Source organism: Tachysurus vachellii, chromosome 23 (assembly GCF_030014155.1).
Source record: "Tachysurus vachellii isolate PV-2020 chromosome 23, HZAU_Pvac_v1, whole genome shotgun sequence".
Lineage (NCBI taxonomy): Eukaryota > Metazoa > Chordata > Actinopteri > Siluriformes > Bagridae > Tachysurus > Tachysurus vachellii.
The window spans coordinates 8,213,134-8,228,607 of record NC_083482.1 but is presented as its reverse complement, the minus strand read 5'-3'; the positions used below and the strand labels follow the sequence as shown (position 1 = coordinate 8,228,607).

Here is a 15,474-nt window from a genome sequence, read left to right as displayed (position 1 = left end):
ATGTCACATGTCCATGTTGTGCAAATTTTTGATTTCGCTTATTTTGGGGGCGGGGCTATACACGTGACGTCACGTGACGTGACCAAAATACACGTGAGGCACTTCCCCTCATTGGGCTGAGTGTTTTGATATATGACATGTCCATATTGTGCTCATTTTTGATTTCGCTTATTTTGGGGGCGGGGCTATACACGTGACGTCACGTGACGTGACCAAAATACACGTGAGGCACTTCCCCTCATTGGGCTGAGTGTTTTGATATATGACATGTCCATATTGTGCTCATTTTTGATTTCGCTTATTCTGGGGGCGGGGCTACACGTGACGTCACGTGACGTCACGTGATGTCACCAGTATACCCGGTGGGGTGCCAATACTTTTGGCAAAAAGTGGCTACTGAGGGTTTGGACATTTCATGTCAATACTGCAGTCATTATGGGATTCTACTTATTATTATACTGCATAGAACACAGGAGAGAAGCCGTGCCTGAGCTCTGCGCACGCTGCGTGTGTGAAAGCTTAGAGGAATTTTAGGAATTCCCCATTCAAGTCTATGGGACGTTCCATCGTCGACTACGGGAAAACCGAAAGTTCCGTCGGAACGCCGAGACAAAAACTTCGTCCGGAGTAACGTCCTAAAGAACCTGTCCGAGTTTGGTGTAAATCGCTCGAAAACTTGCCGAGTTATAAACCTCCAAAGTTTATAATGGAAGTGGATACGAAAAAAGGGCGCTTTGAGCTTCCGTACCGGGAATGCCGGAATTCCGATCGCTTAGAAAAGTTCAGACCAGGGTCTACGACATATCCGAATTTGGTGCATGTGGCTCGAAAGCCCTAGGACGAGTTACTCTTGATAAATTTTTGTCTAAGAAGAAAATATAATAATAATAATAATAATAATAATAATAATAATAATAATAATAATAATAATAGGAAGAAGAAGAAGAAGAAGAAAAAGAAGATCATACCTGTACATGGAATTGGACTTTTCATCTGTTTAAAAGTATTAATAAAAGTGTGTTTGAGTGTATAACATTGATATGCAGTGTTTATACTGTATATTAGAGTTAATGAACAATTCTTAATTAACTCACCCCACTCTCTGGAGCCGTGGACATGAAGTTAACATTAAAGTACAACTTATTTAGAAGAATCCAATTTGTTCCATCGTTGAGGACAATGGTACTGTTTGCATTGCCTTGCTCATCTGAAAGGGGTATGGCCTGTACACACACACACACACACACACACACACACACACACACACACACACACACACATTACTACCCACATTAATGCCCTAGCGGGGTGGGTCCCCTTCTCAAAAATGAAAAATTCCTCATGCATTGTCTTGTCATTGAAACTCGGTGTGTTAAGAGTTACAATGAGTTACTGAAACTATATGTATTAAGAGTTATAAGTGTATTGTGGTCTCACGCCGTTGTTCCAGGAATAGTCAAAGTTCACCATCATGTTCTGTGTGTAATTCACTGAGCCGTTAGAGAGGATGGTATAACAACATAATAGAGAGCCTTCAGTTAGAGCTGGATTCATCCATAACATCAACTTCATTAACAACAGCATACCTACATAGAAGGAGAATACCAGAGAGACGAGAACAGGAAAGTCTCACATGCATGTTTAGTTACTGTGCTGGACATAAATGTCTATTTCTCTGATGTTTTCAGTTTCAGACTGAATTCTGTCATGTTTTCATTTCGTTAGCTAGCTCTGAATAATGTTGTTTGTACTTACAGCAGACAGGTACTTTCCTGATCAAGTACATTCTGTTCTTTCAATTCAGTCTTTCTTTTGGTCTTCAGAGCTCCGTGTCTCTCTCTCCTTCTAATCACCAAGTTCTTCTGGTTTTTGCAGAAAGTAACTGTGTGTGTGTGTGTGTGTGTGTGTGTGAGGGTGGAGCTATGAAGAAGGTGAAACCTTTGATGCTTTGAAAACTTGTCCTGTGTTAAATTGTCCTTTCATTTGCTTTTCAAAAGTCTTAGGCTGAGCTTTCTTTCAGTTAGAAAAAAAACCCAAAACACACATCCAGCCTTTTACTAAAGTAAGGTCAATAATAAAATAAAATAAAAAATAATTATTGATGTAATATATATGTGCATTCATATATATATATACACACAGTGGTCAGTGGTCATGGTGCACAAACCATACTGTAAATCAGGATTTTCAGAAAACCAACGTCTTTTCACCTCCATTTTCTGACCACAGACGAGCTTATTTACGGCACCTCATACTTATCTTTCATCTTTCAACTTAACTTCCTTAATTCTACTCTATTGTTTTCCTGTCACTTTCCAGCTTCTTCCTCTTCTATCCAGAGGTGGAAGTTTAATGAACCACAGGCTCTCAAGTTTTGAAGACAGGCAAGAGTGACCTAGACCTAGATGCAAATGCGATTGGTCTCTACGGTGGCCGGGAAGTGCAAAACAAATTAACAAAACCCAAACCAAATTAACAAAACCGAAAACACATTAACAAAACCGAAAACACATTAACAAAACCCAAACCAAATTAACAAAACCGAAAACACATTAACAAAACCGAAAACACATTAACAAAACCCAAAACACATTAACAAAACCCAAACCAAATTAAAAAAACCCAAACCAAATTAACAAAACCCAAACCAAATTAACAAATCAGAAAACACATTAACAAATTCGAAAACACAACGACAAGTCAGACAACCCAGAAATGGTAGTGTATCGTTTTTGAATGGAAACTTACCGATCATTGGACAAGACACCTGTCACTCAAGATATACAGGTATGGAATCTTATGTGTAATGTGTAAAGTTCTCCGTTTAAATAAAGTTCTCCGTTCAAGAAAATAACAGAATTAATCCACAGTAATCCATTCCATCCATCCATTCCAACTTTTCCCTGTGGCAGACTGTTGAACTTCATGTATACTTTGAGTGACAGGTGTCTTGTCCAATCACAAACTATACCAACCGCTTCCGGGTTGTCTGAAATGTCGTTGTGTTTTCTGATTTGTTCATTTGTTTTCTGATTTGTTCATTTGTTTTCTGATTTGTTAATGTGTTTTCTGATTTGTTAATGTGTTTCATGCACCGATTCAGACAACCCGGAAGCGGTAGGTATAGTTTGTGAATGGAAACTTACCGATCATTGGACAAGACGACTGTCATTAAAGATATACAGGTGAATGAAAGGTGTCTCGTCCGATGATGGTAAGTTTCCATTAACAAATTATACCAACCGCTTCCGGGTTGTCTGACTTGTTAATGTGTTTTGGGTTTTGTTAATGTGTTTTGGGTTTTGTTAATTTGGTTTGGGTTTTGTTAATTTGGTTTGGGTTTTGTTAATGTGTTTTGGGTTTTGTTAATTTGGTTTGGGTTTTGTTAATGTGGTTTGGGTTTTGTTAATGTGTTTTGGGTTTTGTTAATGTGGTTTGGGTTTTGTTAATGTGTTTTCGGTTTTGTTAATTTGGTTTGGGTTTTGTTAATGTGTTTTCGGTTTTGTTAATTTGGTTTGGGTTTTGTTAATGTGTTTTCGGTTTTGTTAATGTGTTTTCGGTTTTGTTAATTTGGTTTGGGTTTTGTTAATTTGGTTTGGGTTTTGTTAATTTGGTTTGGGTTTTGTTAATTTGTTTTGCACTTCCCGGCCACCGTAGGTCTCTCAGAGTCGTGCATCGCGCCAGAAACAAATATGTTTTCCCACCAGTGCTGCTCTGATCTTTCACCCAGGTGTCTCGATGGGTCTTAAAATGCACTGCTGCCGCCAGCGAAAATGCAGCAAACAGTAAATGCTGTTTTTTGTAGCAACCGAAATGTGTTCCATTTCAGTTACCCCGGAAATGAGGTAAAATATATTTGCATAATCGGCGGGAGCAGAAAGATCGGATTGATAAGAGATTCACCAAGACGCATTTATGTGGCCTAATGTAAATGGACAGTTTTAACAAATTAGACATCTATCGGCTCAGAGAAATCACATGAAGTGAGTGACCAGGTGTAAAAAGGCCCTGAAACATATCAAACTTTTCTTCGCTTTGTTGCAAATTTGTTTACGTGACACTCAGCTGATCTCTAATGTTCGGGTCAGATTGTCTTCTCTCAGTCAGTATCCTCTTTTGCGTGCTCTCACTATACAGACCGCAAACAAGTCTGAGCGCGTCAGACAACCATCACCGAACTGTGAGCGCTCTGCGAGCATCCGGAGCTCGGCCATATACTCCGATACTGCTTCTGTCTTACTGTTATTGTAATCTTGTTGATTACGCTGACGGAAGTGAAAACGCTCCGCGATTATCAAGGGTTTTGGATTCAGGTTCATTTGCAGCACGTCATTTGCAGCACGTCATTTGCTGCGCATTTCTTTAAATGTTTTTTGTGCTGGTTTCACAAGCGCGGTTATACTGCGCAAGAGGTTGTATGTTTTTGGCCCCATATTACGCCCCGAGTCTAGGGGAAATCGGAACCTCCGAGAGGCGTAATAAGGGAACAGATTTTGAAATAGTGGGATCCCAGTTTTAAATCACACCCCTACGCTCCACGTGCTTGAGGAATCACTTTAAGGACAAAAGTACAGGATCAACAAGTTGTTCAAAAGGCACATTTTCACTGGGGAATAGCAAGTTTGATCATCGCCCGGAGGAGGGCACAAAATGCTTCCAGTCTCTAGTTTGCTTCACGACGGGTTCCTTTCAATCTCGTCGCCAGTTTTGTTATGTTTTGCACTTACACAACAGTAAGACAGAAACTAAAGTCAGAGCTCGTCTTGAACACGTCTTTTTAATGCCAATTGCAATTATCACAGACCTTAATATTAGGGGGTGCAAATACAAAATACCTTTTTAATTATTGACTCAAACACAACACAGCCCCCCTTTGTATACTCTTTGTTCTATGTAGCATCAAGATCCTAGAGAAACGTGTCATTTCACTGTGTACTCCAACAGCTAAATAGGGTTGAACTGACAATAAAAGCTTCTTGACTTGACTTGATTGCTAAATTGATCCAAGGTGTCAAAGTCTGTAAATAAATATATCTCTGTGAAACCTACTGACAAGTATTCAGAGGATAAGCTCTGCCTGAAAGTGTCCATGACCAGAAAAACGCAATTACTGGATATTAATTAATGAATGAAAATTTGAGACACATGATGCAGTCCCGCTTAAAAAACAAATATATATTTATTACCCACAATAGACTGCTTGGTGTTATCTGGACAGAGCATGGAAATGTTATCAAGTGCCACAGTATTCCTGCAGCTTTACAATAAAACACTGTTTCCAAACCAAACATACATTCATTGAACTGACAACTGACATAATGTAGTGTTTTTGTCTTTACTGATGGCCTTCATGTCCCTTTGTAATTAAATAAAAAAAAGTTCTTCTCCGCATAGCTCAGTCCTGTACACAGGCCAGTCTGCCCTGATAGCCTGCTATCACTGTGTGGACTTTAATCTCTGAGGATTCAGACCTGATATTCCAGCAGCGCCTCCAGCAGTCTGGCACTGTTTGTGATCGCTGATGTCACCACGATAAACTTATAGCCTACGATAAGGAAGAATTATTTAAATGTTAATTCATTAGAGCTGCACATTCAGTTAATAATTGGGTCTAAAACATTCTCACCTTTCTCTCTACCTATAAAGCGCAAGGCTGATATTTCAGAGAAGGTACATCCTCCCAGGAACATCACTAGAATTATCCTTTGAGGGTCTGTTTTGATTCGTGCTTCAGACACACTGGTACTTCCTAGAAATGGAAAATAAAATAATGCTAAAATGAAAACAAGGTTTGTTCAAAGAATTAAGTTCAAAACAATGTTTAAAAATAAAGAATCAAAAATTAAGTAGAGACATTTTGCTGAAGAGTTAAGCATCTAAAATTGAGCATACTGAAATTTCTTTTTAATCTTTTCATTGCAATTTTATTCTACGTCTGGATGCTTCAAGTGAAAAGCCTTCTCAGAAGAGTGAAGGCAGTATAGCAGGCTCTGGGTGGTTGATCGGTAGATCATGGTTCAAGCCACAGCACTGCCAAACAGCCACTGTTGGGCCCCTGAGCAAGGCCCTTAACCATCTCTGCTCCAAGGCTCTGTATCATGGTTGACCCTGCGATCTGAACCCCTACCTCTAAAGTTGGGTTATGCGAAAGAATAAGAAAGAATTTCTACATATATCTAGAGTCTAAATATGATTGGCCATATAATGTAATTAATAAATCACTAGGCTGAAGCTTTAATCTTTCCATTCTGAACCAAACAGAAACTATAGCTGCCTATGAATTTATAAAATATCAGAAAGGATATATGTATAATGTAATTTTTTCACCAAAGTTTTCAAACAATAGCAATCAAAGCATTTAAATTAAAAGTGAAAATGTTACAGGTTGAGCACTTGTAATTGGGAAAAGTATCCCCCCAAACACATCTGGAGTGGAGATGAGTTGGTGGGACGGGGATTCCAGAGAAACCTGAAATCTGAAACCTTGAAACCTGTTAATTTCACCTCAAACTGCAAAATTGACTATATTAACCCCTGACCTACCACATCCCTCATATGTCATTCTGAAATTTAGAATATGGAAAATAATGAACAAAAATTAGAGCTGGATTAAGTGCTATTGTGTGTGAGGCTGTATAATGAGTGTGGAAGCTGTTGTGTTGAGGGAATCCAGTGATTAATGTGATTTTCTCTCTCTCTCTCTCTCTCTCTCTCTCTCTCTCTCTCTCTCTCACGCACACACACACACTTTGCAATCACCTGTATGTAAATTTGTTTTTAGTTTAAATTTAAAGTTTAGTTTTAAGTACAGTCTTTCTATGGCCATGACCTGTTTAAAGACTAAAGGGTTTCAGGACCTGTGACTGCAAACTCATGTCCATTTAAAAGGCGTGTGACTTCCTCAAGCCCGGTCCAGCCATCTCTTTCTAATACCTACACCAAAAACAGATAAAAAATGTTATTTAATATATCCAATGAAAACATGTCTCAGAAGAAAGCGAGAAAATGTATTCCTTTTAGTTTAGAGGTGAACTTGTTTTGGGAACACCAACCTGTTCAATCAGTTTGCAGCTCAAAGGGATGTAAGCTCCACTGAATATGTAAGCCATGTCCCGTGGAACGCGGAGGTCATACTCGTCCCCTGTTTTAGGGATCTGTGTGGACAATCACAGAACAGAGATGCTGTGATTATTACAGTTTTGGCTAATATGCACAATGAGTGAGGAGGTATGAAGTTACATACAAGCATCAGTTTTTTACTCAGTGCTCGGAAATTGCTCTTCTTGGCCAGTGAAGAGAATGCATCAGTCAGCTTTCCTGAAAAAGAAAATTGGAAAAGCATTTAGTTGAAATTTGTTTTGTGCATTTGTGCATCCTTGAACATTTCCATGGTCTAAAAGTTACAGTTGCATTTTGATTAGTACTCAAAGTACTAAAATTTAGTACATTTTCTTTACCTAATACTGCCCTGACGTTCACATAACAGATGTGTGCATATAGTCCAAAAGACACAATATTAACTGAATTTACACAAATGAATCAGTTCAAAAGTTTACATGCACATAATACTGTTCGTTGTTACCTGAGACCTCTTCAAGGTCCTGCACAATTTTTTCATTTATTAACATTATTAACAAGTGAAGGTGTACCTAAACTTATGACCTCAAATGTATATATACACACATCAATGCATGGCATGAAGATAGGGAAATTGGAGACTTGTAGATACTGTGAACTAATCCCACATCTCACCAGCTGTCTTGTCATTGACCAGTTTGCCCACTTTGCTTTCCACTGCTGTTAGAGCTTCTCCAGGTTGTTGCTCCACCAGCAGTCCTATCTGCTTCAGGTTCGCAAAGGTCAGTAGGTGCTCTGTGCCATAACTCTATACCAATTAACCAGGATGTACAACCATTAACTCTCAATCACCAGATGGATACCAAAATGTGAAGTATTTTATGAATTCAAGCCAATAATTATGTTCAAGTTACATTTACATTATGGCACCATCTCACCTGGAGGTACTGAGCTTTTAGAGAGCGATAGTCTTTCGGCAGGAGTCCTTTTGTAGAAGAAGATAAAACATACAGAAATGTGAGAAGTCTAATCTAGCTCATAATCTCAGCCAACTAAATAGTTAATAACCATTATTATTACCGCTAAGTATCTAATAACATTTAACAGTTAGATTTAGTTACAGTTACCTGCCATTTAATGTTACACCACTTAGTTTTGAACATTGTTTTATAAATAAAAAATAACCTCAATAATAACTTCTAGGATTCATTCAGATAACTACGGTAACTGAAGAAGTAAACAGTGACAATGTTAATTGAGACATAAAACTTTTTATTTCTTAATTGCATACATTCTTTTTCTAAAAATAAGTACAAAAATATCTCAACTAAGTTCCACTACTTATTCAAATGATATAGTCTTTAGTCAAAAAAAATCAAGCTTTAGGGTTTGGTGTAACTGCATTTAATTCAGCTTGAAATTTAATCTTTTCTTAATTTATTCTAGAATTAAATTACTATTAGAATAGGAGTTATTCATAAAAACATACACAAAATGTACCACTAAACATTTATGGATTTATTAACAGGTAAGCCTCAGATTTTAATGAGACTTAATTTAATGAGATTAAATTAAATAACCCTTGTTATTTTGACTCATGTTAATATAATCATGCATCATATACATCGTATACATCATGCAAGTGTTTAAGATCTATGTTTTTGTTTAGATCTACATCTGAAGACTCCAGTCCTGCATTCGAGGTAAATATGATCTCAGAAAATCTTAAGATCTTGGTTTTAAATACTCCAAAATATACACACACAAGCTTTACTTGCACGTGTTCGTTACTTAGTTTTTTCCCAAAACTGCTAAAATATGGGATAAAATGTATAAAAAAAATTGTATCATTAATCATAATACTCACCATTTTCAGTAAGAGACAAGAGACAAAGAAGTCTCAGACTTTCAATCATAGACACCTGAAGGATAGAGTATTATAATAGTTTAGGGTAAGACTGTACTGAATAAATAAATGGCTGTTATAACGAAAACACATATACAGTACATTTTATATACATATACAAGCTTTTGTGGTAACACACCTGTCTGTTAATGTGTTCTTCAATGAAGCCAATACATTGACGAACCTCAAAATCTTCAAGTAATGCTAAAGAGAAAAAGGATTTAGAGGCAACATTGTGCCATCCTTACAACCAGCGCTCAGTGAATAAACAACTTTATAGTTATTTCACATGAAATAGCATTTCTTACAATGTTCGGTCTTCAGCAATTCCTGGAAGTCTTGCTTCGTTTTCTTCTTCATTATGGATTCACTTGCACCAATATCTAAATATGAAGTCATTTGTTACTCAGAAAACAAGTGTTTGCTTACAAATATCTAGGCAACTAATAAAAGTTAAGGAAACTAATGAAGGTCTGTGTAACTCACGCAGACTGAGAAGACGGTGCTCCTGTTTCAGGCCTTTTAGCTCCTCTGAAACAAAGGTCTTCATCTGTTTAATGTCCATCCCACGCCGTTTCTAGCACAAGTACAGATAAGATGTATAAATGAAGGACATAACTGACTGTTTTTGTACAATGAACTGACTCAGAAATGTTAGCTTTAGTGCCTTTGAGTGTGCAAAGTAAAAAGAGACTCACGTCATACGCCGTTTGTAGATTTCTGGCTTTTTGACTCAGAAAGCTGAATACGTTGGAAAAATGCTCGTTTCTGATTTCGTTGAACACCTGATGAAACGATGCATGGAGTTAATAGATGCATGGAGTTTATATAAAGCAATTGTATCCCTGAAAAATTCTTCTCTATCGTCTACCTTATCTTGAGAGTTAAGCATCACTTTTACACTCTTGTCAGAGGAAGTGACCTCAGGCCCAAACTCCACACAACCTTAATATGTAAAGAGTGAGAATAATTTACATTCAGAACATGTCGCATTAGCAGGTGAAATAAATAAATAAAATGTGATCTTTCTTACTACGATAAAAGGATTGTTATACATTGCAACTGCTGGTAAGATCTGAAACTACGCTCCAGTTTCAGTATTATTGTTTCAGTCTGTATTGATTCAAACCGATGTGTGTTCAAAACAGTAAAGCCTGACACAATACAGAGCTCTCTTTATTTATAGTGCACTCTTAGTTAAAAATGTACTGAACTTTGTTTTCTTTGGTACTGTGTGTCTCTCTCTCACTTTCTTTTGTTCTGTGTGACTGTCGTTAACAGTGAAGAAGATGTGGCTTATCCGTTATCAATTATGAATAAAAGATTTGTTAGTCTGTATAAAAGGGGTGTGGTCTCTGCGCATGTTAGTCTGTATAAAAAAATAAAATAAAAAATAAAAAAATAAATTAAAAAAAGCTACTCCCTTTTTCCCATTAGATTATCAACCTCAGGGTCAGCCAATTCGTCCTGGTCACACCATCTGGATTTCTCGGCCTACTCCCTATCGGAGGCCAGTCCCTACTGAGGTCTTGGCCAGTTATCGCCGTTATCACCTGCGTCATCTTACTCAGGAATTCACTCTTCTACACTTCTACAATTCTACACTCCCTGAGCAGCCTCTCGCGCTTTCTCTTTTCTCTCGCTTTTGTACAGACGCCTCTGACTCACTCTTTCCCCACTCAAACACCTCCGCCTCCTATTCTTGTGGACCAAAGGACACAAACTGATGGCTGCCCTCATGCTGAACCCTGCTGCCTCAGGCTGACCACTCCTGCCTCCCCTCCTCGTATCTCATCTCCTCCTTTCGCCTACATTCGCCCTCTCTCCCCCAATTTGGCTTCTTCTCCCTCTATCTCTGAGCCTGGTTCCCCAGGCTTTGTCCCTTCTTCTCCCTCTCCTAGGCCTGGGTCCCCAGACTACTCCCCTACTTCTCCCAGGCCTGATAGCTCTGGGTCTTACCATTATTATTAAGTTCATTTGTAATAAACTTCCTCTTTCCTTTTCTACCTTCTGAGTCTTGTGTGGTTTATTTATGCATTAATTATATATTACCTTCGTCTTATTATAACATCTGGGATCTATTCCCATGTATCTTACGATACCAACTATAATACTCTTAAGGTATGAACACTACTTTTAACGCACTCTATAGTGCACCGAGTCTTCACAACATCAGTGGCCTCTGTGCATGTTAGTCTGTATAAAAGGGGTGTGGCCTCTGTGCATGTTAGTCTGTATAAAAGGGGTGTGGCCTCTGTGCATGTTAGTCTGTATAAAAGGGGCGTGGCCTCTGTGCATGTTAGTCTGTATAAAAGGGGTGTGGCCTCTGTGCATGTTAGTCAAAGTCTGACTGCTTTTACATTAGCGTTCACACAGTACATCCCACAGGCACATTGCATCAGCTCCAAAAAGAGATACATGCACATAAAAAAAAAAATGTTCCACTTACCACATTTAATCCTGAAAATGTCATCCACCAGTCCCTCATAGACCACCTGAGAGCACAGAGGAGTGACAAAGTCCACATCTAACAAATAAAAAATGAATCATACATTAAGTCACATTCTGTATTGCAAACAAGCCAAATAATTACATCACACTGCTTTATTATCAAGATTCCCTGGAAGATTAACATACCTCGATCAATGAGGAAAATGTTACCAATCTCAGGCTGCCGTGCTTTCTGCTCTCCATCCTCCACCTGCTCCCTCCATGACTCATACACCATCTACAGCAAGCCAAACAATGGTTTTAATGTTCAGTCACTGAGTACAAATATGCTTCATTTTTTACATGCAGAGGTCTCACCTTGGCACATCGTCCGATCCCATAGACCTTTGTGAAGGGGCCGTATAGAGAGTGTAACAGATGTAATGCACTTCCTGCAGTCGTCACCCAGCGTTGATCTCCCTCCTAATGATTTCACAGCCACAGTAATGTTGATAGTGAAAATATAATCACATATAATATATATTGCATACTATATACTGTATATATCTATCTATTTATATCTATCTATATATATATACATATAAATAGCTCTGACGCTGGAGACTTTTCATTCATTCATTCATCTTCTACCGCTTATCCGAACTACCTCGGGTCACGGGGAGCCTGTGCCTATCTCAGGCGTCATTGGGCATCAAGGCAGGATACACCCTGGATGGAGTGCCAACCCATCACAGGGCACACACACTCTCATTCACTCACACAATCACACACTACGGACAATTTTCCAGAGATGCCAATCAACCTACCATGCATGTCTTTGGACCGGGGGAGGAAACCGGAGTACCCGGAGGAAACCACCGAGCCACGGGGAGAACATGCAAACTCCACACACACAAGGAACCCCGACCCTGGAGGTGTGAGGCGAACGTGCTAACCACTAAGCCACTGTGTCCCCCACGCTGGAGACTTGTTAACAAAAATGTTAAACGTCTCCTTACAAAAGGCTTTGCTATGTCAACAATCATAGGGTGTATTTGTTAAAGAATAATGTGTTTAATCATTTAAATATTAGATTTATATTATCATCTATATGAAATTGAAATTGATGTTACTATAGAAAGGATAATGCTTAGAATGAGGGCTTTAATGTACGTATAGATGATACAAAACTACTACTGCTACGGGAACAAATCAACTTCCTATTGTTATGAATAGAGAGTGTTATTTTATTATTTGTCACATAGATAGCACCTTGTCGCTTGAACATACACACACTCAGAATATATCATTACATTACCAGAAAATAATCTCTGAAGAATTCAGGAAGTTCCAGACTGATTATGTCATCATCAAGTGGAAGAAGGTAGAAAGCCCATTCATCAGATGTCACATCTGCAAAAAAGTATACTGGGAATCACAAGAGCTCACCAGCTCTGAAGCTGAAGTTTACAAGAAAATGTAGAGCACTTACCACCATAAACACCTTGTTCCTCCAAAACAATGTCACATGCATAGAACTACAACACGCAGAAAAACAAATATGCATTTTCATTTTCTAGTAGCAATGAAACACTGATATTCTTATACAATAAACCACTACATATGTACAACAAGAAAAAAAACAAGTTAAAACGGTAGAAGCAAAAAAGACCTTCTGAGGCGAAAAGATGATTTTATATCTTCGGAATCTTCCGTTTGCCTTGTCAGAGTTTATTATATCTGCAAATAACACTCAATAACATTAATGTTTTTGTATACGTGAAATCAGCTCGTACATGTCGTGCAGCGTATATGTATATACAGCATATAGAATTGCACTGACCTGCAATCCACTTCACTGTCTGGATTCGAGGACGTATCAGGAAGCAGAGTCTAAAAAAGTAAAGGTGCTTTAGCGTCCACAATGCAGTTACCTTTTGACTTTTTATTTGTATAAGGATCTGTATAACACTTACTGATCTGAAACACTGGCGACTGGTTTGAGCTCAACTTTATACAGTTTTTCCACTTCATGTTGCTATAGACAACACAAACAGAAAACATGGTGACTATCTCATCATCACAAATAAATATAAGAACAGCTGTACGTTAAAATGTGCTTGTCTCTAACTTGTTTTTAAGTCTATCTCAGCCAAGATCATTCCTGTAAATACAGGCACACATTTGCACACATACTGTAGAGAACATTAAGCTTCATGTTACAAAATGGATAATGATGAATGTAAATGTTAATGGTTTGAAGGAGTAATAAAGGAGGAATAAATTCTCTAATAAATGTGTTATTCATGCAAAGCTGGTTTGTTTCCTCTCTAGTTTGAGCTCCTGAATTTGTGTTAATTTATATCTAAACATCTATTATATTGGCAAAGCAATATAATAAAAATGTCATTGCTGAGCAACCACACTGTGTCATGAAGTTTCATGGACGACTTAATGACGGTGATGTAAGGTAAACTATTGCATAAACTTAAAGAACAATTTATAAGTTGTCAACCAACAAAGTCAGAAATAATCCATTTGTTATCAGACATTTAAGACATTTGTTAACAGCAAATAATCTGGTTTAGATTTTTATATAATAGCTGTAATCGCCAATTTTTAACCACTCTGGCTTATTTCAAATAAAAGTATCTGCAAGATGTATACATGTAAATCCACTTTAGACATATCTTACCTTAAGTGTAGTAACATTGGCTATTCGGTCAAGTGGGCTCATCAGATCTGCATCAATAAACAAGTCTTTCCTCCCTGGGAGCTGATGGATTAAAAGACATCCATTCAAGATACCAAGACATGAAATTTTCCACACAGTCCAACACTTGCAGCAACCTGTGAGCTGTACTGTGAATCCACAGAGCTTTGTACCTGTTCCAGAAGATAGACGAGCTGATCTTTGGCCAGTCTTTTAAGCAACGCAAAGTCCGGAAGTTCAGGAGCATCTTTTCTGCCAGTGTGAGCCATGTGAGACCGTGCTGTGTTTCGGTTTATCTGACAAACAACGACATTCAAATTCAGATTCAAATTCAATTTAATTCAGCTTTATTTGTATAGCAGCTTTCAGCAGTCTCAAAGCAGCTTTACAGAACATAAACATAGAACAAAAGGTTATTATAAAGAATAATATGAAGCTTAATAGAATACAAAAATTCAAGATTAATATTAGATATATTTAAATGTGTTTGTATTTATCCCCAATGAGCAAGTCTGAGGTGACTCAGATGAACACTTGACATACACAGAACACACAACACTATTCTTACATTATTTACTTAAAACACATACTTATTTACAGTATATTTCAACTTGCACATACAAACTGTCTTTATATGTGTTCGTGTCTTGTCAATGTCATTCTGTTACACTGTGGAGCTTCTGTACTAAGACAAATTCCTAGGAACCAGACTCAAAGGGGAACCTCATCCTCATATGGGTGACACTGGAGGGTCTGATTATAAATATACAGTCTGATAAATGTTATATTAATGCAAAAGACCACATGGAGTTCACATCTCCTCTATAGTATAGAATCTAACTGGAGCTGTAAATCACAGCCTCAAGCACTCAGTAAAAACTTGTCACTGTTTTAACAGTTTCTAAACAGGATCTTTTCTATAACCTCCCTATAACCTACAGGATGTGATTCTGTATCATCTGGATCAACTGCATTTTATTGGCTTTGAACATGTATTTTGCATCTAATCTGACCGGATGGAGAAAAAGCAGCTGGTAGTTTGTATCCTGATTACATGACAAATTACATGACAGTGCCGGAATGAGAAAGGTTATGTTTCTATAAAACAAACTGAAACCATAACATCGAGGGGATAAAAACAATGAATCACATTTCCTACATACCTCAATTCCTTGATTGCGGAAGTATTAGCACGGACAAATCACATGGATGCACACTGATCATGTTCCGGTAAAGCCGCAAAACAGGTAGGTTTCTATGTCCATAGAAAAAAAAATTAAAGCGCTGAAAAAAGAATAAGAATATATGTGTACCATGTTAGCGTCGCGAACGAATGTTTAACTTTTTT

At 37.9% G+C, this 15,474-nt stretch overlaps 1 protein-coding gene across 1 annotated transcript; it reads right to left on the bottom strand.

Moving 5' to 3' along the window:
* Positions 1–5,160: 5,160 nt before the first annotated feature.
* vps33b (VPS33B late endosome and lysosome associated) lies at positions 5,161–15,352 on the bottom strand. Its single transcript, XM_060859380.1, has 24 exons — positions 15,290–15,352; positions 14,300–14,422; positions 14,109–14,189; positions 13,390–13,451; positions 13,257–13,306; positions 13,086–13,153; positions 12,906–12,951; positions 12,732–12,826; positions 11,792–11,896; positions 11,621–11,711; positions 11,433–11,510; positions 9,855–9,928; positions 9,682–9,768; positions 9,470–9,560; positions 9,292–9,366; positions 9,123–9,187; positions 8,945–8,999; positions 8,016–8,062; positions 7,753–7,885; positions 7,244–7,317; positions 7,053–7,154; positions 6,858–6,933; positions 5,627–5,749; positions 5,161–5,545 (listed from the first exon to the last, which is right to left on the bottom strand). The coding sequence occupies exons 2-24, from the start codon at positions 14,393–14,395 to the stop codon at positions 5,466–5,468; spliced, it is 1,854 nt and encodes a 617-aa protein (XP_060715363.1). The 5' UTR covers positions 14,396–14,422; positions 15,290–15,352; the 3' UTR covers positions 5,161–5,465.
* Positions 15,353–15,474: the final 122 nt, after the last annotated feature.